Genomic DNA, 23,381 nt, shown 5'->3' on the forward strand with positions numbered 1-23,381 from the left:
ACACACACACACACACACACACACACACACAGTTTCTAGAGTAGTAGTTTTCTGTATGAGTTCTTAGAAAGGTTCCTAGTGTATTTATCCTTCCCAATAGTCCCTCCTCTACCCTGCCCCCTCTTCTTGTTTAACACTTCCTATTCATTATTCCCTTTTACAAATGAAAAAAATTTGATTTCACCTCCTGAAAATTTGTTGGAGGCCAAAAGCAACAACAACAAAACCACAAATATTAACTTGTTGGTGGATACTGGCCAAGATGATGTCCCAAGGGTAATGCTTATTCACTGCACCTAGGATGTACCAATCCTTCTAATTTCTCCAAACTTGGGAAACTTGACTGTATAATTTGTGGTAGTGAAGGAGTGCACTTCTCCCCACTACACACACACACACACACACACACACACACACACACACACACACACACACACAGTGGGAGGGTGGACCAAGGATGACGTTACATTTTCATGCGTGTTATTGAATCCTACTCTGTCGATCATTACTGAAACCAGAGGACAGGCACTTTAACTAACCTGTGAAGGTGTTCCATATACAGACCTCCAAGAAGACCAAAGAGATAAGCACAGAGAAGCATATAGCTACACCAAATGCAAATTCCCCTGGAAGAAACAGAAGTGATGAGCGGAGCTCAAGATGGCCAAAGCCAGAGCCTCTGCCCGTGAGCAGAATAAGCAAGAGGGTGGGAAAGTCGAGACCTCTGGGTCCTTTAGCTGCTCCCCGGTGCAGCCACTAGGAAAGAGGACCTACAGATAAGCCCTGCTCCCACTGCCCCCCAGCCAGCGCCTTGAGAGCACAGACAGGAAGCCAGGCTTTGATGGACACAAGACAGTTATGGCTGGCTTGGGGTTCTGTCCTCCTGGTTGTCAGTCACATTCCCCTTTGCCCTGTCAGATGTGTAACTGTCCACGTGCCAGAACAAGGAGAAGGGGACAGCTGGTAAGACTGGAACATGATGGTCCCAATGCAGACTGTTACGGTGAGATCAATCAGGCCTCCCTTCTCCTGCCCGCTAATGAGCTGTGCCATAGTCAGGAGTCACAGCATCCTCTTCCTCATGCTTATTCTGATCAAGGACAAAAGCTCTGGCTTCTACCACTTTATCTGGGCACGACATAGTTTCTTACCCACCTGAGGGTGCCATGAGACAGAGGAGAGGGACTCTGTGTCTCAGTGTTTCCCGTATGCCAAGGATCAAAACTAGTAGTAATTTGTTTAGGGCTGTTCTTACTACTTCAGTCTTGAAAGGGCTGGGAATGGGTCACTGGGAGGGGAGACTGAGGTGGGAGGGGCTTGCTGCCTTTTTCCACTGCTGTCCGAACAGAGAAAATGCTCAGATTCCATAAACCGCTCACTTGTCCTCACTGTCGTTTATTGCCTCCTCTTGCTCACCTGCCTCTCTCTTCATCTGTTTGGGGTCTTGACTACATTAGTCCTTCCAGGCCATGATGGTCACCATCCTGGAAAGCCTGCCTACTCCTGGCTCTCTCTGCCACTTCCTGGGGCTCCAGGTCTCACCCAGGCTCCCAGCCTCGCGTCTGAGCCAGTCTCTACTCATCTCAGCCCTCTTCAGTCTCCTATCACACTCTTCCCCTCCAAAGGCCTCAAAATGGTAGGATGATAGATGGCTTTTCTCTGTCCTGAAGCTGCCACCAGGCCCTGTAGGACCCCATGCATGACCTGCCAATGTGTGGCTGGACATGGTTATAGCCGGTGATGCCAAATGTGCTCCGGAGAGAATCCACATGGCCATCCCCACCACCCTCCTCCTTTCAGGCTCCATCAAGTGGACTCGGGTGCCCCACACCCCACATCTCATTTTCTAGATTTATTTCTGTACCTAACTCCACCCCACCTTTGGAAAAGGATGATTGCAGAATCTGTCACATAAACCTGGATTTCTTTTTTTTTTCAAGTAAAAGAGACCACCATTAGAAATTTAACTTGGATGACAGGCATAGACCATGACTGACCTAGACAAACCAGGGCATCTGGACCCTCCTCTTTCTCAAAATCCCTCCCTGCTATAGTTTAAACCTAAGATGTCACCCGCAGACTCATGTTTGAAACCCTTGTTCCCCAGGTAGAGGCACTATTAGTGAAAGCTATGGATCCTTCCAGAGGTGAGACTTAGCTGGTGAAGTTGGGGAGTGGCTTTAATGGTGACAGCCTGGCTCCTGGTTCTGCCCACTCTCTGCTTCCTCTCCCACAGCCATGAATGAATGCTGCCACGCTTTCCCCCACCACAGTGAACTGGAACCCTTGGAAGCCACGAGGCATAGGCCTCTCCTCTCTTAGATTGCTTCTGTAGGGCATTCCGGTCACAGCGTCATGTAAGTAACTGATCCCTTCTTTCAATCAAGCAGCTCTACTTTACCTCTCCTGCTTCTCTCTCTGTGCTTGTGAAGACTCTTCTGTCCCAATTCCCACCACATTTGTCCTGACACATCTAAAACCTACCCCTCCTGGTAGGGATGACAGACTGTACAGCGTGGTCAGTCTCTCAGTGACGTCTGTGTTTGGACCATCACGTTCTAGTCTGACAGTTACCCCTCATGGAGTTCCTGACATATCTAACAGACAGCATTAGTTTTCCATCTGGGAAATCGGGAGCCTCCTTGGGACTAAAACCTCTCCAGGCCACCACCTTCCAGACCTCTAGGCTTCCCTTGGATAAGCTGGAAAAGTAAGTAGGATGCTCATGAGACAGCAGCCCTTCCCGGGAGCTGCCACTGTTCCCCAGTTCAGGGGACAAGGGAAACTTGGCTTATACTATATACTATATACTCTACTTATACAGTAGAGCTTCCCCAGCTGGTGAGGTGGAGTGAGTGCCCAGAATGTTCCCCATGCTAAAAGCTCCCAACTTGGGCCTAGCTCAGTTTCCCTGCCTACGACCTTGCCTGGAATGGTGACAACAGACCTTTCTGTAGGTGGAACCTGACATCACAACACATGGCCCATAGAAATCAGTAAAAGGAACCATGCTGCCTGTGAAAATAAGTAAATACTCCAACAGGCAGCCAGCTGGGCCTGCTTATCACACAGCCTTAGACTTCTGCTCCCAAACTGCAGACCTTTGGTAGGGCTGCCCATGGGTTGGCAACCACAGCATGTGGCTGGGAGGGGAGCTGTCTCCTGGTGGGTTGGTGATCCTTTGTCTTAAGGAGCATGATGAATATCTCTCCTGTTTCCCATTCCCCTGGTGTCATACACAGGGCCCACAGAGGGTGACAGATACAGCCAGCAGGTATGAGACCCAGGCTGAGCAAATGCACAGAGATCATAGCGAGCTGGCAGGGCCAAATGCTTCTGGAAGCTTCCTTAGCGTCATATCACCTACAAAGCATTAGAGCTGTCCCAGGTGCAGAGGAACCTGGGTAGATGTGGAAGGAGGGCCTTGCTCTCACACATTCTCTTGCTGCTAAGTCTGGCTACATGCAACTGTTTTTTCCATCTACCGATGCTCCAAGAGCCCAGAGACACCGGAGCCTTTCTTTACACCAGGAATCTGTTAGCGGCAGACACCCCCTGGCCCTTCAGCCTTTCACGTTTACCAAGTCAGCCTCTTCCAGAAGCAGGCATTTTCTCCTAGCTGGATGGAATCCTGTCAGGACAGATAGCTTTCACCGGGAACACAATGCCAGTGCCTTTACTTGGAAAGGGCTGTGTTGAAGAGAAAGGAAATTTTCCACATGACAGCTTCACTGCTCTGCCCCCCTCCAGAAAGTTCAGAAGCACCCAACAAGCTGGCTGTCTAGTGTTTCTTAAATTGTCACAAAGATTCTTTCTGCTTCACTTCTCTCCAAGGTCCCCATCCCCCACACTGCCTGGCCAAAGAGGAGTGGCTGAGCCATTCAGCATCCAGTGTGGGGCACAGCGCTGAACCTCCACACAGGTGCCCTTTGTGTCCCTTTGTGCTTAGAAGGGACCTTTGGTTCCCAAAGGGTACTCACCAAGGCAACTAAACCCCCCCCCCCCCCCCGAGCAGAGCATTCAGAGGGGACGGTCCCACCCTTACAGGCTTCTGGCAAGCAGCAATTTGTGCCTGTCAAGTGGGCGAGGTGGGTTTTTCCCTCTTTCCTGCCCTCTAACTGCTCTTTCTTCCTTTTCTCAACGTGTGTAGGAGGTAGCCAGTTTAAGCCAAACCTAGCAACCAATGGTTACTCGCAAACACCTCTTCTCGGGTGCACGTTCTTTCTTCTGCAGGTGGCCTCTGTTTCAACCCCTGAGACCCCCATCTCAGCTCTGTGCCTTTGAGAGTGTCTGTAGTCACTGGTTGGCAAAGGTTTCCCTCTACCTCTCAAGCTAGGGCCCTTTATTGGCTCACACAGGGTGCATGTCCCATACATGCCCAAGGTACCAGTCGGTCATCTGGGGTTGGTCATGGGATTGAGCCTCCCACACAGGCAGGAAAGGACTAGCATCTGGGGCTTGACTGCTTTACCTAATCCAGTCCAGGGTGAATTGTATCAGTCTGTGTTCTGACTCCCATCAGTGCCAATGACTAGCATCAGGGACTTTGATGGTGGGACCCAGCCACCTACCACTGTTCTGTGTCCATGGTCTTCTCTGCTCCTTGCAATCAAGGGCCACGTAGACAGGAGTGCATGGGTGATCGCAGCAACCCTAAGAAAGATTAGCCAACAAAAGGTTGGCTGAGTTCCTATTGTGTGGCTAGTAAGGTTTAGTGTCTGGCTTCTTTACAAAATTTTGTCCACAGGCTTATGCATTTCACAAGGGAAACAGATACTGGTGACATAGAAATCAGCGTCAGGCCGGGCAGCGGTGGCGCACACCTTTAATCCCAGTGCTCGGGAGGCAGAGCCAGGTGGATCTCTGTGAGTTCAAGGCTAGCCTGATCTACAGAGTGAGATCCAGGACAAGAAAACTACACAGAGAAACCCTGTCTCAAAAAACAAAACAAAACAAAAAAGAGAAAGAAAGAAAGAAAGAAAGAAAGAAAGAAAGAAAGAAGAAAGAAAGAAATCCGTGTCAGACCTTGACTCCCAGGAATAAATGGTTTTCTTTCCTTCCTGGGTCTCTATCACACTCTGAGGCCTCGTCACACCTAGAAGGCTTCTCACAAGTGGTTGTGACAAAGTTCTTCAGGGCTCTGCTTAAACCACATCTCCAGATCTCAGTGGCACTTATTCGTCAAAATGAAAATTCAATTTTGGAAGTGATCTCTGGTACTGAGGACTAACCTTTCAGCTCACATGACTTTTAAATTCAAGGAATAATGGTGGAATACTGGGCTCCATGATGAGCAGAGAGGAGAGATAGTTCCCTGGATGTTGCACATATTTGCTACAATTCCACTTTGTTGTTGTTGTTATTTTACTTTCTTTTTATTGATTCTTTGTGTCTTTCACATCATGAATTCTGGTCCAGTTCATTTCCCTCCCATCCCTGCATATCCACCCTCTGCTCTTGCAGCCCCACCCCAATAAAATTTAAGAGAAAAAAGAAAAAAGAGGGAGAAAAATCTCATCATGGAAGCATATATCTTTACTTGCAAGACCAATTACCTCCTTTTTAATTTCAAAACAGGATTTCTCTGTTTAGTCCTTGCTGTCCTGTAACTCAGTCTATAGATTAGGCTGGCCTCGAACTCAGAGATCCAACTGCTGCTTCCCAAGTGCTGGGATTAAAGGCATATGCCACCACTGCCTGGCCACAATCCCACTTTTAAAGCATGTGTGAATACCTGTTATGTGTAAGGCTCTGTGCTAGGCACTGGGGTTTGCAAATATCAATAGGACATCAGCTACTTCTATGTAGCCCTAGGCGACTAGTTAGAGACATCATTGCACCCCAAATATGCAAAATCCCTGTAATAAGTTAATCTCGGTGGAGGATATTTGATAATAGGGGAGAGCTCAGCTAGACCCCAAGTCAATGTGGACTTTGAAAGGACTCCTCAAAGGAGGTGGCATTGGAGTTAAGTCTCTGCATCTCTGCAGGAAATTAAATTTAGCTGACTATGTGGGTTCCACAGCATTTACCAGTGTTGTTGACGTAACAAGGTATGTTCTGAGTTTTCCATTTATAGAGTAGTTTAAGAGCACTGATGTGTGCCCTGAAAGCTGTTGGCAAAACGGACCCTGACAACTGCCTTGCCAGAGGAGGGTGTCCTATTACTCCATCCCGACGTGCCCATGTCCCTAACTGGACCAGAGGTGACTTGAGGTAGCAGTTAGTACTCCTTTCGTCCAGGAAGACCTGGCTGTCTCGAGTGGATATCAAGACAGATGTTCTGGGAGAGACTCACAGTAGCTGCTGTGAGTAGTCGCCCTAGAAGTTTCTCAGAGTGTAGTCTCCAAGCTAGAACCCGGGGAAGAGAAGGAGGGGGTCTCTTGTCTGCTGAGCTCTGCGATTCTAGACTACAACTAACTCCTCGTAATGCTCTCTGTTTAGGAGAAAGGGGCCAATGTCACTGTGGTATAAGTAGCAGAAGGGTCAGGCTGTCTGTGTGCTCTGTCACCCAGGGGAACACATGCACTCAGATGAGAGCAGTTGTGGGGACATCTCACCAGATCTCCCCCTGGACACTTCATCGTCAAATATCTAAATCCATAGCTAAGCACAAAAGCAACTAGCTGGCCAAAATCCTCACGTTTGGAAATGCAGCAAGCTGCTCCTCCAAGCATGGCAGGCTCAGCTCTCTGGGGACCTGCTCATGCATGCCAGGCACAGGGCCTGTGACAAAGTAGGCCTTCTGACATACACTGGCCCCCATTTCCTCCGTGCACAGATGTATGGAGCAGATTTCATTTCAAGCCTCAACTCTAAAAGTTGGGGCAAAAGGGGAGGTGATGACTTGGGACAAAAATGAGAAGTGTCCGCTGGGAATTACATACAGGAAGCCGAGAGTTGCATTTGGCGCTAAGAGACAGGTTAGTATAACCAGGGAAGAGAGCCTGGCTGACATCTGCCATTTCACCAGTAAAATGGGGACCAAGACCTGAAGTGCACAGGGAGCCTCCCTTCTGCACCCACTGGAGGGTGAGTGAAGAGATCCATCAGTGGCTTTCTGCGCTGTGGATCCAGCCGAACACACAGTCATCACACAGTTGCCACATGTCTAGAAGAAGACACGTTTCCCAGAAGACAGCTAGGGGACATCAGTGCTACCGCTATGGGCAAAGTCTCACTGCGTGGCTGACGAGGCGGCAAACCCCAGCACCTGCAGGAGGCAGCCCGCCACCTGTCACATCTGCACCCTGACTAATAACGGGAATTGTCTGAGACTTCGTGACTTCTGCTCTCTACACCCAGTGAACTCTTCCTTTTGTCCCTGCTAAATTTTAGTGGCTTGCTATTGGTTAGATGTCCATTAAAGAAAATAAGAAAAGAAAAGAAAACTACCCAGCAGGATATCAATTCTAGTATGTGGTGGGAAAGCTGAAGGACTGGTTAGGTCTCATCCTTCCTTCTGCCAGAACCTAGGCAGGTGGGGAGAAGGGGAAGGAGGGAGGGACAGAGGGAGGAAAGAAAGTGGGATATTTTTAGACTAAAATATCAGGGAAATACTGGTCCGTGTGAAGGCACCAGCTAAACAACCCCTGTCCCTCTCAGCCTCCTGGTACAAATTTCCAGCTGTAAGGAAGTCTTTTCCACGTTTGTTTTTGTCCCTCATGGACTGTCAAGGATCGGACAGGGACAAGGCAACTTGTGTTCTGAAGCCTGAGCCAGATGGGAAGGACAGCTAGGCAGAGCCCACCTACAGCTGTCTGATTAACAGATTACATCCTGAAAGGGATTTCACAGGTGCCAAGACTAGGAGCAATTAAGGGAACAAGGACTAGCCTGCCTTTCAAAAGACCCAGATTGTATGAAAAGTCAGACTTCCTCATGTCCATGATTTCTGTTAAATGTAAGAAGTCACTTAAAATAGACATTAGGAGACGGGCAAGCCAGGAGACCCGGCCCAAGGCATGCTGTGCCTGGAGTCCTCCTGGTTCTTGGGAAGTTTCATAGCCCAGAGTTGTTGAAAAGAGAATAGAAAGAAAAGCAGCAATCTGGAAAAGGTGCTATACACTGCAACAGCAGTGTGAGGAAGAGGAGGAGGAGGGGGAGGAAGGAGAGGAGGAAGAGAAAGTGGTACTGCTTACTAAAAGGTCCAAGAAGGAGGCAGCCTATGAGGACGGTAACTTTGACTTTGGTGTGGGAAGCCAGTGCAGCAGGGCAAGAAACAGAAAAACACAAATGGTATCCTTTCAGACAAGAGAGAAGAAAAGAAAACGTTGACTTACGTGGGACATGCTTGCCTATCTGTTTAAAAATAGTAGCAGGTGTGTCCAACTGGCAGCCACATGCTTTTATGCCTGGGATAGCCACAAGGGTTCCCAAGACAAAACAGTAAACTTACTTAAAAATTCATGGGTTTTTTTTTGTTCTGTTTTGGTTTGGAGTTTTATATATATATAAAAATTGATTGCACCCTTCTTTGAGCTTTGTAGATGACAATGCTGTGTCACAATGTCAAACAGTTAGACACACCTGTAAGGTGTTTCAAAGCAAGGGGAAGAAAGAAAAAAAGAAAGACATTAATTGCTGGAACTAAAAACTTATAGATACCAAAGTTATAGATACAAGGTCAACATAAAAAATATTGATATTGTTTTTGAATACTAGTAATGAACACCTGGACACTGAATATTTTAAATACATTTTAAATGTATGGTAGGCACACACACACACACACATTACTAGCAATAAATCTACCAAACCATGTGTGGGGCTTAAATGTGTGGAACTGATTTGAAATGCTGATGAATCAGATCAAAGTAGACCTGCATAAATGGAGAGAGTCATGAGCTAGAAGCTTCTACACAGGTAATATGTAAGTTCTTTTTATCATGATATACAGGATTGACATAATTCCTACTAAAAAGTCTTATTGCTGGAAACAAAAGCATCCTGAAAATTTTAAGGAATGTCAAGTACCTAGAAGAGCCTAACAGATCTTGAAAAGAAAATGAAGTGGGAGGCATCAGTCAAAACAGTTTCAACTACTGTAATTAGAGTAGCCAAGACTCCACAGTTGGTAGGCGCATGCACACACAACTCAACAGATCATGCCGCGGAGTGCAGAAACATGAAATACATGCCCTAAGTAGGGCCGCCTGGCTTGTTGAAATGGAGACAGCAAATCCAACAGAAGAAAGACAGCCTCTCTAACAAATGGTGCTGTGGTAACTGGGCACTCACAGACAAAATAAGATGAGGAGAAGCCAAAGATGGTGGAGAATCTGGGATGGCAGGAAGTTAAGTTGGGATCTGTCTGGTTCTGGATTAAAACACTTCAGGGAGAAGTGTCTGACTGAGCTGAGTGCTTATCCACAAGTCTCCAGCTTCGATGCATGCTTCTCAGCCAATCAATGTGTGAGTCAACTTTCCGTGACTATGACAAATACACAACTAAGCAACGTATGTAGAGAGAAGGTTAGTGGCTTTTGTGGTACAGGCCTGTTATTCTGAGAGCTGGGGGTATAGCTCAGGGGTAGGATACTTGCCTATAGTGCATGAGGCCCTCAGTCAATCCCCCATACCATAAAAAATGGGGGGGAAGAGGCTAGAGCTCTATTTTGGCTTATAGTTCCAAAGGTTTTGGTCCAGGACTGGGTGGGCGTCCTGCTTTGGGGTGCCCTTGTTCCAGAAGCTGTGTAATAGAGCAAAGGCATTCATCTCTGTGCCAAGATGCTAGGATGAACTGCTCCCCAGTACGCCTTCAAGGGTGCATGCCAATGACTAGATGTACCACCACGCCATGCCTCTTAAAAGTTTCAAGTTGGAGATGAAACCTCTAAGATACAAGCCTTTGAGGGACATTGAAGACCCAGGCTGCCTCCCTCAGCCTGCACAGTAGGTTATGCAGGAGCCCCTAGGGGTATAACCTAGCCTACATGGCTAGTTTGCTGAATTTCCTCACTCCTGTAAAGCATGGTAAACTCTACAAGGTAAAGAGTGGATCTACTACAATACAGCAACCACAAGCCAGCTGTATGACACCGGGTTACAGAACTCCCTCCCTGTCATCCCTACTTGGTGCTCAGACACAGCAGGGCTCAGGGCTCCTGCTGTCCAGACCATTCACTAGGTCATAAAAACATGGTCTCAGCCTCCATACCTGGAGCTTTCTCTCATCTCCCTTTGTGTTTGTTGACTTCTGTACATTCTCTGTCATCTGGAGAGCAGGATGCATCTGTATCCAGGCCTATCAATGAGGCAGACAGCAGGCTTCTCTGGGGCCGTCCCTACCTTTTGTCAACTCCTACGTGTTTGATCAGCCATTACACCAGCATGTGGCCCATCCTGAAGAGAAGTCATCTCTACCTCAGAACATGGTGCTAAAGAGAGAAAAAGCCAAAGAGATACATGAAGCTTCTTCCCTCATTTCCAATCCTAGAATGAATAGTTTGGGATTTTTAAGTGGAGACACATTCCAGACAGTCTGGAAAATACACTTTAATTGTGAACAACTCCCTCATATGGTCAGATAATATTACACTCAAATTGACACAGCACTGCCTTCCCTTTGGGTCAAATATGGTTATGACTGCCTTACCTGAGCTCACAGCTGGGGCCTGAAGGGGACGCAATGGGAACTAGGTGGCTCAGAGGTAGGCATTGCCCCAGTCTGGTCCACTTTGTCACTTTCTTGTTGTAAGGACTGCCCTTAGAAACCGCCGAGCTGGTACTTTCTTGCTAACGCTGACAGAAATTCCTTAAACCAAGAGAGCGCACCACCGCCCATCAATTTTACAAGGCAGTAACGGGGATCCCAAGCGGCTAAAGGCTGAGGCCGGAGGCAGACCACTTCATCACAGTGAGAGAACTGGGTTGCTGCTGGGGGGAAGCTCTTCTGTGCTCATGCTGCTCTTCCCATGTGTTAATAAGCTTTGTTCATCTTCTCTGACACCATAGGCCAACTTGGTCCATTTGCTTCATCTCCCAGCTTATTATGCAGCTCAGGCTATGTATGTAGGCCACCAGCTTGTCATAAATCGCAGGTAGCCCCCCACCCCATCTCTGTTGTGAGTCCCAGTGGGCCTAGGCTCCTGGGAACCAAGGCTCTCTGAACTTCATGATTTCACAAATGCACATGGGGCCCAGATACCGGCCTGGGCACAGTGGGACATTCCAAGATGCATGCGCTACACCTTTTTGATCGTGTTGTGGTCAAGGAGTGAGTCACATGACCAGATAATTACACCAGCAGGCAAATTGTGTAATGGAGGGGGAGAGAAACACATAGTTGTGAGAACCCAGAAGGGAGGGAGACAAAGTTTGAATACAGAGGCTTTCGGAGAACATGGACACTGCAGCTTGGGGTCTGCCATTTCAAAAAAGAGGGACTTGAACATCAAATGAGATGCTGAAGCTGTGTGATACTCATTCACTCCACGTTGATGAGTGAAGGGGTGTGCTCTTAGAAGCCCTCCAGACCCTGACACACTCAGGAGACAGAGCAAATAGGAGATGCCTGCGTCTGTGGCTGGCACAAGGGTTTTACTGGCAAATGCTTTTGTAAGAGGGACGACACTACAAAATGATGCTATGCAGTCTAGTCAGTGTTCAGTACCACACACAGTACATGTTCACTATTATAAAGCACTGTGAAATGCACATAAGTGCATTGTTAAACTTTTAACAGTTGGTAGCACTATAGTTGCGCTCACAGCAGCAGCATCAAACAGGTATGTAATGCTTTGCTCTGCAGTGTCAGGGTATCTTCATCTCCAAGCGGAAGTTTGCAAACCACTACAATATTTTGTTTTGTTGACACAGGTCTTGCTCTATATCCAGTTGACTTGGAACTTGCTACGCAGCTCAGGTGGAACTAGAGCTAATGGCGAGCCTCCTGTCTCGGTCTCCAGCATCCATTATAGTCTGACGGGCTCATGGGTGATCTGTTGAAGACCGAAATGCCAGATTTGGAGTTTAATTTAAAAAAAAAAATATGTATTTTTAAGTTACTATGAAGCCACATGATTTTGTTCAGGAAAGTACAGGACTGTGAATTTTGACACGCATAGATTTGTGTAAACTCTCACAATCAGGTCCAACACAATTTAACCTTTCTTTAAAATAGTCTTCTGCTATGTTCTTTTAATTCTTGTTTTCCCTTTCTAATGCCTCCTGGAAACCAATGATATAGTCTCTGTCGCTATAGTTTTCTCTTTTTGAGACTGTATAAATGGAATTCTACGTACCTTTAGACTTTTTACATTCACATCTTTCTCTTGGCATGATGACTTGGAGAATTGGCTGAGTCAGTCTATTATATGGATCTACCACAGTTTATCTGTTCACCCACTGAAAGATGTTTGGCTGCTATGAATATTTGTGTGTAGGCTCTTATGTGAGCATAAGCCTTCAGTTCTCTGAGTCAGCATTTCTCAGCTTGGGCGCATCCTTTGGATCGTAAATGCCCTCATATGTATTAAAGGTTTGATGCCCACATTGACAACATAGATGTGAGGCCTGCTGAGAGGGTGTAGATTACTGTGAGCATGTCCTGGAAAGGGGAGGTGTGAATCCAGGCTCTCCCTCTTTTATGTCTCAGCAAATTTTGCTGTCATCTGCTCCCCACTAGAGGCCTAAGAGTAATATCTCTGCCTAATCCTGGACTAAAATGTTCAAAACTGTGAGCCCAAATTAACTTTGTCTCCTTATCAGCTGGTAATTTGTTACAGTAGCAGGTAACTGTTATACTCACACGAGTCTACATACTCAGCGCATCCAGCCTCAGTGTGTGGGGAGGGAAGTGTCCCTGCCCACTGTGGGATATTTGGTGGTATCACCAGCTTCTACATCTAGATGCTAATGGAATCCCTCAATTTTGATGAATGAAGTATCTACAGAAATTGCCAAGTGCCAAGCCCAGCCATGGCTGGAAGCTGCTCCCCCACTGGGATAGCCTGAGAGGTGTGGGAAGAGATAAACCCTTCCATCCCTGCGTTGGTGTTGGTCTTGCTTGGTCTTTAATGCAGGAATAAAAACCCTTCTAATGAAGACAGCAGGGGTCCCTGCTCTTCCATTTCTAGAAGACATTATATACATTTAGTGTTATTTGTTAGAGACAGGTGTAATTCACCAATAAGACCATCACGTTCCATGGTTGTTTTTCAAAAACTTTTAAATGATAGATTCAGCTTCTTTTATCTTTGTAAGACTATTCTAGTCAAGTATTTCATCTTGTGTGATTCCTAGTAACATTCAACATCCTATAAATTGCTCTGTTTCTTCTGAATTAGAGGATTTGCATGAGTGACCATTTTTCCCTTGGTTTTTCCGTGGGGCTATGTAGCTTTCTGCTACTTCATATCTGATTTTTTTTTTTAAGCACATAAGTGTACACCCTACTTCAGGGCCTGAGTGACTATAATTTCTTTTATTTATTCTTCTCTCATATACTACATCCTGACCTCAGTTCCCCTCTTCTTCCTCTCCCCTCCCCTCCCCCCTTCCTCCCCATCTCCCATTCATTCCTCCTCCATTTCTCTTCAGAAAAGGGCAGGAATTCCATGGATCTCAACCAAAAGTGGCATATCAAGTTGCAGTAAGACTAGGCACTTCCTCTCATATCAAGACTGGATGAGGCAACCCAGTAGGAGGAAAGGGTCCCAAAAGTAGTCCAAGAGTCAGACGGAGTAGTCAGAGACAGCCCCGGCTCCTACTGTTAGGTGTCCCGCAAGAAGACCGAAATACACATGGCTCCCTGATTGCCGGTTCAGTCTCTGAGCACCTATGAGCCTAAGTTGGTTGATTCTGTGGGTTTTCTTGTGGTGTTCTTTACCCCTCTGGTTCCTACAATCCTTCCTCCCCCTCTTCCTTAGGATTCCCAGATCTCCACCTAACGTCTGTGGGTCTCTGCATCTGTTTCCATCAGTGGCTAGATGAAGCCTCTTTGAGGACAGTTATGCCAGGCTCCTGTCTATGATTATAATGGGATACCATTAAAGATCATTGCATTGACTTTTCATTTCCCCTTTTCATCTCTGATTTTGTTAATTTGGATTTTCTCACTCTGCCTTTTGGTTAGTTTGGCTAAGGTTTTTGTCTATCTTGTTGATTTTCTCCAAGAACCAACTCTGTTTCATTGATTCTTTGTATTGTTCTTTTTGTTTCTGTTTTATTGGTTTCAGCCCCCAGTTTATTTCTTGGCATTTACCCCTCTTAGGTGTGTCTGCTTCTTTTTGTTCCAGAGCTCCCAGATGTGCTGTTAAGTTGCTAGTATGAGATCTCTCTAATTTTTTATGAAGGCACTTAGTGCTATGAACTTTCCTCTTAGCTCTACTTTCCTGTGTCCCATAAGTTTGGGTAGTACCTTCATTTTCATTGAATTCTAAGAAGTGTTGAATTTCCTCCTTCTTTCTTCCTTAATTTCTTCCTTGACATGGTGATCATTCAGTAGCAAGTTTTTCAGTTTCCATAAGTCTGTATGTTTCTGTTGGTAATATCCGGCTTTAATCTGTGGTGGACTGATGGGATACAGGGAGTTATTTCAATTTTCTTGCATCTCTTGAGACTTGCTTTGTGACCGAGTATGTGGTCAATTTCGGAGAAGGTTCCATAAGAAGGTATATTCTTTTGTGTTTGGGTGAAATGTTTTATAGATATCTGTTAGGTCCATTATTTCTGTGTTTAGTTTTTGTCTGGATGGTCTGTCCATTGGTGAGAGTTGGATGGTGAAATATTCCACTATACTGGTTCAATGTGTAATTTAAGCTTTAGTAATTTTTCTTTGACAAACGTGGGTACCCTTTCATTTGGGGCATAGATGTTCAGAATTTAAATGTTATCTTGGTGGATTTTTCCTTTGATGAGTATGAAATATCCTTTCCCATCTCTTTTGGTTAATTTTGGTTGGAAGTCAATTTTGTTAGATATTAGGATAGCTACAGCAGCTAGTGGGTCCATTTGCTTGGAAAATCCTTCTCCAACCCTTTACTCTTAGGCAATGTCTATCTTTGATGTTGAGGTGTGTTTCAGTAGGGTCTCTCCACTCTGGTTTTTGGCAGCCTGCCTGACCTCTGGGGTTTGGGATGCCACTCTTGTCTCTGGGGTTCTGAGAGTGGTCAGTGGCTTTCTGCTGGAGTTGTGGGCTGAGATCTTCATATCCAAACTTAATAATTGGTATCTCTATTTTCATGTTCTTAAGCTCATTAGAATTTTGTTAATTATGTTAATTATATCAAATAACAAATGTCGTTTTCATTTATTTATCTTGATTACTTTTCTATTGTCACTTTTACTTTTGTCTTTTTTATATCCTACATTTATTTTTTGTCAGGTTGAGTTGGATTTGTTTTACCTCCCCCCCTTTTTTTAAGATTCTTGAAGTGAAAGTTTACATTAGACTTTTCTTCTTTAAGCTAAAATTTTGATGTGAATTTGCCTATGAGAACTGCTTTCTCTACATCCCATAAGTATTTGCATATTTTATTTTAATTTCCTTCACTTCCCTTGAGATTTATTTCTTGATTTATAAATTATTAAGATGGGTGCAGTTTAGTCTCCAAGTGTCAAAAGGTTGTCTCTGTTTCTCTTGTTGTTATTGGTTACTTGGCCAGCTTTATGATAATTATAGGGCATACAATGTTTTAATATCAGGAAATCAGACTTCAAGCAAAGAAAACATCTGGAAATAGAGGAAATTATATTACAATATGAGAAATGATGTAGCCAGTGGTGGTGGTGCTCACCTTTAATCCCAGCACTTGGGAGGCAGAGCCAGGTGAATCTCTGTGACCAGCCTGGGCTACAGAGTGAGTTCCAGGAAAGGCGACAAAGCTACACAGAGAAACAAAACAAAACAAAACAAAACAAAGAAGAAGAAGAAGAAGAAGAAGAGGCTGAAATCTCAGTACTGAGGGCCTGAGATGGTAGATCCCGAGAGCTCACTTGCTACCCTACCTAGAATAGGTGGGTTCTCACTGAACCAGAAGAGATCCTCTGCCCCAAGGCAGTAAGATCAAGATTGATAGAGGACACCCAGCAATTTCTCTGGCCTCCACACTTGTGCATATGCATGCCTATACATTCAAGTGCAACATACATACACACTCTACAACATATAGAAACATATATCTATATATGGATCTGTCCCCTTGCCCTTTTGGTCTTGTCTGAAGAATTTGTCTTCAATGCCTGTTGTTTATATTCCTCATGTTCAGCTGCATATCTATCTGCTGCTTTTTCAGTCCTCCTTGTTATTATGTGATTTCCTCTCTACTCCTGGGTATTTCCTTTGCCCTGAAGTCTATTTGACTGGTGTTGACACAGCCACTGAAGGGTTCTTTGGATTTCTGTTTGCATGGGTTATCTCATTCCATCACCATGGGTTTAGATTACCTCTATCATATCTGAACTGATCTATATACAAATTAGATTCTTAATTTTGAGGGAACTGGAGAGATGGCTTGGTGTTAAACACATATATTTTTCTTGCAGAGGACCCCAGCCCAGTTTCCAGCATCTACATCAGACCGCTCACAACCACCTGTAACTTCAGCTCCTCTGGTGGCCCACTCAGGAACTGCACTTTTGAGCAACACACACACACACACACACACACACACACACACACACACACAATTTAATTATTTTTAAACTTTAAAAAATCATTTTGAAAATCCCTATCTTGATTAGTGTGTTTAGATGACTCCATTTACTGCTGTTTATGTCCATATTTCACTATTGATGTTTATGTCCACCATTTTATTTTATTTTCATCCACTATTTGTTCCTTTGTTTTCCCTTACATACTGTACTAATCTGCTATGGTCGCTCCATTCAGACTGTCTGCTTATCTGCCACTCACTGGCCTGTCTAGTTTCTGTATTCACTTTTATGCCCCAATTCAGTGTTCATAGTCTTTTTGGTGCTTAGCACTGTCTGTTCAAATATACACACCTATGGCTGAGCTCAGAAGTGTACAACAGTTTTATGGGTCTATTTCCCCAAGACCACCCTCTCTATGACCTTCCTGGAACTGTCTGGTCCCCTGGGGCTCCCCTTCCAGCTACAAAGCAGTGGCTTAGTTAGCCTGCTCCTGTGCACCTACCTTGAGGGACCAGCAGCACAAAGACTAACGGAGGGAAAGATTCAGCTCATCATCAGCTCAGCCTTGTGTGCTTTGAATGCTGGCCTCATGGCTGCCACCATTCATTCTGCAGAGTTTTCAGTCTCTACTCCACTGTCTCAGCTTCCACTCTGTTGCTGTGACAGGACACTCGGACAAAGGTGGCTAAAGAGAGAAGGAATTATTTGGCTTACAATTCAAGAGCACAGTCCACTCTGGCCTGGAAGTCAAGGCTACAGAAGTTTGAAGCAGCTGGTCACATGACATCCACAATCGGGAAGCAGCCATCAATAAATGCATGCTGCGCTTGGCTACCTTTCTCCACGTACACAGTCCAGATGCCAGCCAGGGAATGGTGCCACCCACAGTGGACAGGTCCTCCCACATCACTTGGTGCAATTAAGATAATCCTCATAAGCATAACCAGAGACTTGTCTCCCAGGTAATTTCTAGATTCTGCAAAGTTAGCAATTAACATTAGCCATCATGGTCATGTCACCCCAAAACAGAGCCCATAGGTATTTAGAAAAAGTTATCTGATTTCTTTCATTAAGCTCTGAAGAATAAAGGTTCTACAGTATAGTAAGCAAGACCTCACAAACGTGTATATCATATGGTATCAGGCGATTGAAACAAAAATCCATGGTGATTTTGAAGGGTTTGTGGTAGGGCACACCATGGAGGTGACTTTAAAAGAACAAATGTATAAGCATCCCATTAGGGATGTGGTTGTATCTTCGTGGGTTTGTTGAAAGCTGTTCATAGTAGGGTGTAGGTGGAAGTATTAAATGATCAAATATTTTTTTATAAACCAAATGCACATGATGCTTTTCACTCATTTATTTAAAAATGTGACTGTGGGAGAGTACAGTCTACCTTACTTTGCATTTGAAAGCATAGTTTCCAAACTCAAGGCAGCAATGAAGTGCCACAGACCACAGGGATAAAACAGCATCTGGATACAGTTTCTCCTTTCTGGCATCTTAAAAAGAGAAGGAAGTACCCAGGAGCCATCAGGTTCAAGACAGCACAAAAACTAAGCTTGTAGGCAGAAGTGGGCTCAGCAATTAAGAGCACTTGCTGCTCTTCCAGATGAGGTGAATTTGGTTTCCAGGATCCATATCAGATGACCTGCAACCTCCTGTAACTCTAGTTCTAAGGAGGGATCACACACCCTCTCCTGGTCTCTATGATTACCATCATACCATGTGGCATGTGTGTGTGCGCACACACACAGACATACACGTGTGCGCACACATACATGTGAATAAAATAAATATTATCAAAAAACAAAATTAAACTAAGTTTGTGTAGTAAGAGGAAAGTAACAGTTAAGGCTGATTCTATTACAGACAAAAGGGCCAGGGCGGTGGCACTTAGGAGGCAGAAGCAGGTGGATTTATATGAATTTGAGGCTAGCCAGGGCTACGATGTGAAACTCTTGTTTCAAATGGAAAATAAATAAATAAACAAAAGGACAAAAAGAGGGGCTAGAGAAATGGCTCAGTGGTTAATAGCACTTACAATGCAAGCATGAGGTCCTGAGGTTAAGTCCCCACGTGAAAAGCCACTCGGAGGTGGACAGGTGGATCACGTGTCCTGCTCTCTGCCGCTAGCTTTGCTCTGGGTTCAGTGAGAAACTCCGTGTCAAGAGAATAAGGGGGAGAGTGATACAGTAGGGTACCCCTCAGCCTCTGCATGGGCATAAACATCACACACACACACACACACACACACACACACACACACACACACACACACACCCCGGGGACAGGGGAAGGGGAAGAATGAATAGAAATATGAAAGTATCTGTGTTAAGATCTGGTATTTAGAAGTCATCCTAGACTCCTGACTTGTTTTTTAGGCAGCAGAAGTTACAAGGTCAACAGTATGGATCACTGGAGACTGAGTCCTACCAGTCCCTTTGTGGGACCCTAGACAGAACCAAGCAGGAACTCTCCAGACCTCTTGGAGAGCATCCGAGCTCATTCATAGTCTCACACCCAGAAGGAAGAAGAGCTGAACATAAACGACTCTTCCAGTACCCAGAGTCCCTGAAGAGCTGGACACAAAAGGGGCTGACCCTGAGCCCTTGATACCTCTACCTAGATGTGATTCTGCTAACCACAGTGAACCAGTACTCACTCCTATTTACCAGGACAAGCAGGGAGGCCTCTGCAGAGTCTAAGCTATATTTGTGAAACAAGGTGAAACTTGAAAGCCAGATCACAAGATGTCAGCAGGAAGGCATCTTGAGAGCTTAAAGAAGGGACGAGCAGACCCAGTCAGTAAGCTCCATGTTGAGTCTGGTACAGCGGGCAGTGTGGATCTAATCCTGGGTTGTGTAGACAGATTCAGGCTTGCCAGGAGCTTTCCATGATTCAGTGGACTTCTGAATTGATGGGACTGGACGAGAGGCTGACAATCGTAGATAAAGCTGGGACTTAGGATGAATACCCTGTCTTCTCTCCAGTTCTCTTCTCTTCTCTCTGCTGTTACATCCCTGGGAAGCTGACCTGCTTGGCTCCTGTGGATGCAATCTGTCTTAATTCCTTTCCTGTCCTGTAACAGAATACCTCAAATGGATACTGTTAGCATTGCAGCTCGGATGGAAAGGGATCCTGACAGTTAGGAGCCAAGGAATACCACAAAGTCACTGGAAGCATAGCAGCAGCTTACAGCCCTGCTCCAGGCAAAGGTTTACCCAATGTAACAACTCTGCTCCCTGCAGGGGAGGATGTCCCCAGAAAAGTTGCTACAGTTCTCAGATCCCCTGGAATGTAACAGCTCTGCTCTGAAAAGGGGAAGGTTTCCCCAGTGAAGGTGTCTGCTCCACTCTGCTCCACTCAGGCTCCTGGGAAACTTCTCTGCTCCACTGCACTCAGAGGAAAGAAGGTCTCACCCAAACCTTATTCAAGAGATTTATTGGTGAGGAAAGAATCCAGGAGGTCGGCTGCTTCTACCATGGTGGAAAAAGGCAGCTCCCAACTGAACAGGCACAGGGCTTATATGGGACTTCTTAGGGGTGGGTTTTTTTCCCGGGTGAAGATTTTCAGGGTGAGAATTGGTGGGATTTCAATTACTGAGCTTGGACAAGCTCAGAGATTGGCTGGATGTTGTGCTCAAGGATTGGTTGGTTTTCCTGTCCAGGGATTGGTTGGTTTTTGTATTGAGTTGGCCAGGGGCAGAGTGTGTTTCTTTGGCTCTGGTTTCAGGCCCAAAGTGTGTTTCTTTCACTGGCTTTGGTTTCAGGGCCAGGGTGTGTTTCTTTGGCTGGCCCTTTTACCCTACAGCTACTTTATGAAGAATAGCAATTTAGTTGGCTCACATCTGTGTTGTAGGCTGGAAAGTCTAAGAGCATGATGCAGCTCAGCATTGGTGAGGGGCTTCTTGCTGCATCTTAGTATGGCTGAGAACATCACAGGAAAAGGGTTTTAGTTCTGTTCTCTCTTCCTTTAAAAGCTGTCATGTTGTTCTCATCCTCAGGACCCCATGTCATGTTGTTCTCATCCTCAGGACCCCATGTCACCTCCATTTCCTTTCAAAGGCTCCACCTCCAAGTACCATTAACATGTGAATTTGAGGATTATGTCTTCAACAGGGGGACTCCTGGGAAACATGTTCAAATCATGGCAGAAGCCTTGTCCTCAACTCTGTTGGGCAGATAACAGCTGGAGACCCCAGAGACAGAGTGCACTGTTAGAATTTCCTGGTTTCCTTCTTACCTCCTTGAAGGGAAGTCACCTCTGCTGAGGTCCAGGACTGATCTTCAAGTGGCCCTGACTGCACTGCTCTTTCAGACTGTAATAGCTGCCCTTTGCATGCCCTTTCCCACCTGACTCTTCTAACCAGACTTGCCAACTGGAAGGAGTCCCACTGCCCCTGATGCTTTCCCCGCAACTTGCCCACCCATATCTTGTGTATTTGCGCATGCATCCGCACATGTCTGTGCATCCATGCAGGAAGATACACTCACTTATTTGTGTGCATATGGGGGCATACGTCAACAGTCAGCATCTTCTTTGATTGGCCTCCTCCTTTCTTTTTGAGACAGGGTCTTTCACTGAACCTGGAGGTTATCTGTTGGCTAGACTGGCTGGCCAGTGAACCCCCTGCCTCCACTTCCCATCTCTGGGATTACAGGCATTCTCTACCAAACTCAGCTTTTATTTTTTAAGTGGGTGGTGGGGATCTACACTGGGCACCTGTACATGCAGGCAAGCACCCTGTCACTAAGCTGCGACCCCAACCTAAAACCATCTTTGCAAGAGTCATTATCTTTTTAGAGATATGAAGGTGATGGGTGTTTGAGGATGAAGTGGTGGGGCTAGGCTTTGTGCCGCAATACCACAGAGGGGCTTGAGTGGGAGTTGAGATGAAATGAGGCCCGAGGTGTGATAACTGAAGCTGGCTGTGGAGACACGAAGGCCTCTGCACAGCACTCCCCCACTTTCGGTGTGATGTGAGATTATGGAACATTAAACGGTGAATGGATGAATAGTCACGTGAAAAGCCACTCTGCCTCTGGAGAACTGGTTGGTTTTTGTTTAGCAGCTGCCTGTGTCATCATTCAGGGTGCTCAGTTTCAGAAATGTAACAGAAAAAAAAAACCATGCCGAGGCAAGATGTAAATGAGGAATGCTATTTTTGTGAAAGTTAATCAAATGCTGCTCAGTGGAAAATATCAAGGTGACATTGCTGAACATTTTTTCATGAATGAGGAGGGAAGCAAACCAGAATTACATATGTGTTTCAAAAGCTGTTCTGTGTGGACTGCTAAGTCACCTGGGTGGGGAGGATACAGGGAAGTTATTGAACCAAGAAGTCCACACAGAATAGATTTTTATCTTGAATGGGATTGATACAGAGGACTTCATTAAACTGTCTATTCTTTTAGAATTGCTTTCAAGGTTTATTGGAAATTTAAAAAGCATGGCCATTTTAATTAAGGCAAGGCTTTCTGGCTTAGAAGATGTGCTGTGATGTTACCCCGATTCTGTGTAGTCCCCACTTTTCTAACACTATCTTCTTTCCTGTCTCTCACTCTTCAGTTCTGTCTGCTGTATGGGACGAAGCTGGTATTCCAGGAGCGGGGCTGGTACTTAGAACATAAGTACCTGACTCCCACAGCCAGCATGCGGATCAGGGCTCAGGTAAGAGTCTCCAGTACAGAAGAGGTACTTTGTGCACCAGCCTTTGGCTCATTGCTCTTTTAGAAAACAGTCCTGCTTACCAGTCTCTGAGCTGACCTTTGACCTCTAGGACTTTGTGTTCCATAGTCTCTTATGGTTCTATTAAGTGACAAGGACTGCCTCGCTGTGCATGAACTTCCTGACATCGAAAGCAGAGATAGGAAGATGTGTTTTCCTTGTGTGTGTGTGTGGGGGGGGGGATTTACAATTTTTTCTATTCCTTCCAAAGTATATTAACTCATTCTTCATATTCAGAATGTCCTGTGTGTTTTTATGTCAGCAGTAACAATGGAAGTGAAGAGCTACTTAATGCCTGGACATAAGGTGGGGCATGAGCCATGCCGAGACACTGCTCTGAAGAGAGAGAACACAGGCAGTAGCAGCAACAGTGACGCCTTTCCTAGCACATCTGCTCCGAGGAGCACAAAGAGGCAGAGGACTCAGTCTGAGCAGTACTCAAAGGAGCTTGTTATCGTGAGAGTCCCAATATGGACTTTAAAAACACAAACAGTGTGGTTAATGTGCTCAGGGACACCCCGCTGGAGAAAACTGATTTTCCCTTTGCCTGTAGTTATCGATTGCAAATAGCTTCTTGGTTCGGAGTGGGACCACTTCCCCCCCCCCTCAGTTCCAGGACCCCATTGGCCTTGAACCTGGAAAGGTCTTGTGCATGAGAGCACAGTCTCCATGAGTTCATGTGTGCATCAGTCCTGTTGTGTCTGAAGGATGACATTCCTTAGTGTCATCCATCACCTCTGACTCTTACCGTCTTTCCATGTCCTCTTCCACACAGATCCCTGGGCCTCAAGGGGAGTACTTTGATAAAGGCATCCCACACAGGACTGTGTTCCAAGTCTCTCATTCTCTATACATTGTCATGCTGTGGCTTATAGTCAGAAGTTTTTCTGTGTCCTGCTTGGCCCACAGTCAGGACAAATCTCTCTCACCCACCAGTCTCACAGCCACTTGGACCCAAGTAAACTTGCAAAAGCTTATATTATTTACAAACTGTATGGCCATTAGCTCAAGCTTTTTACTGACTAGCTCTTACACTTAAATTAACCCATATT

The 23,381-nt window shown here is 45.6% G+C and overlaps 1 protein-coding gene and 1 pseudogene across 1 annotated transcript in view; both read left to right on the forward strand.

Moving 5' to 3' along the window:
* The window catches only part of Acoxl (acyl-CoA oxidase like), a 270,827-nt gene that overhangs the window by 224,648 nt on the left and 22,798 nt on the right, over positions 1–23,381 (forward strand). The window contains 1 exon segment of the mRNA XM_036185521.1: positions 22,171–22,272. Coding sequence (XP_036041414.1) covers positions 22,171–22,272 — 102 coding nt within the window.
* On the forward strand, positions 233–381 carry LOC118583324 (annotated as a pseudogene).

This window comes from Onychomys torridus, chromosome 4 (genome assembly GCF_903995425.1).
Source record: "Onychomys torridus chromosome 4, mOncTor1.1, whole genome shotgun sequence".
NCBI lineage: Eukaryota > Metazoa > Chordata > Mammalia > Rodentia > Cricetidae > Onychomys > Onychomys torridus.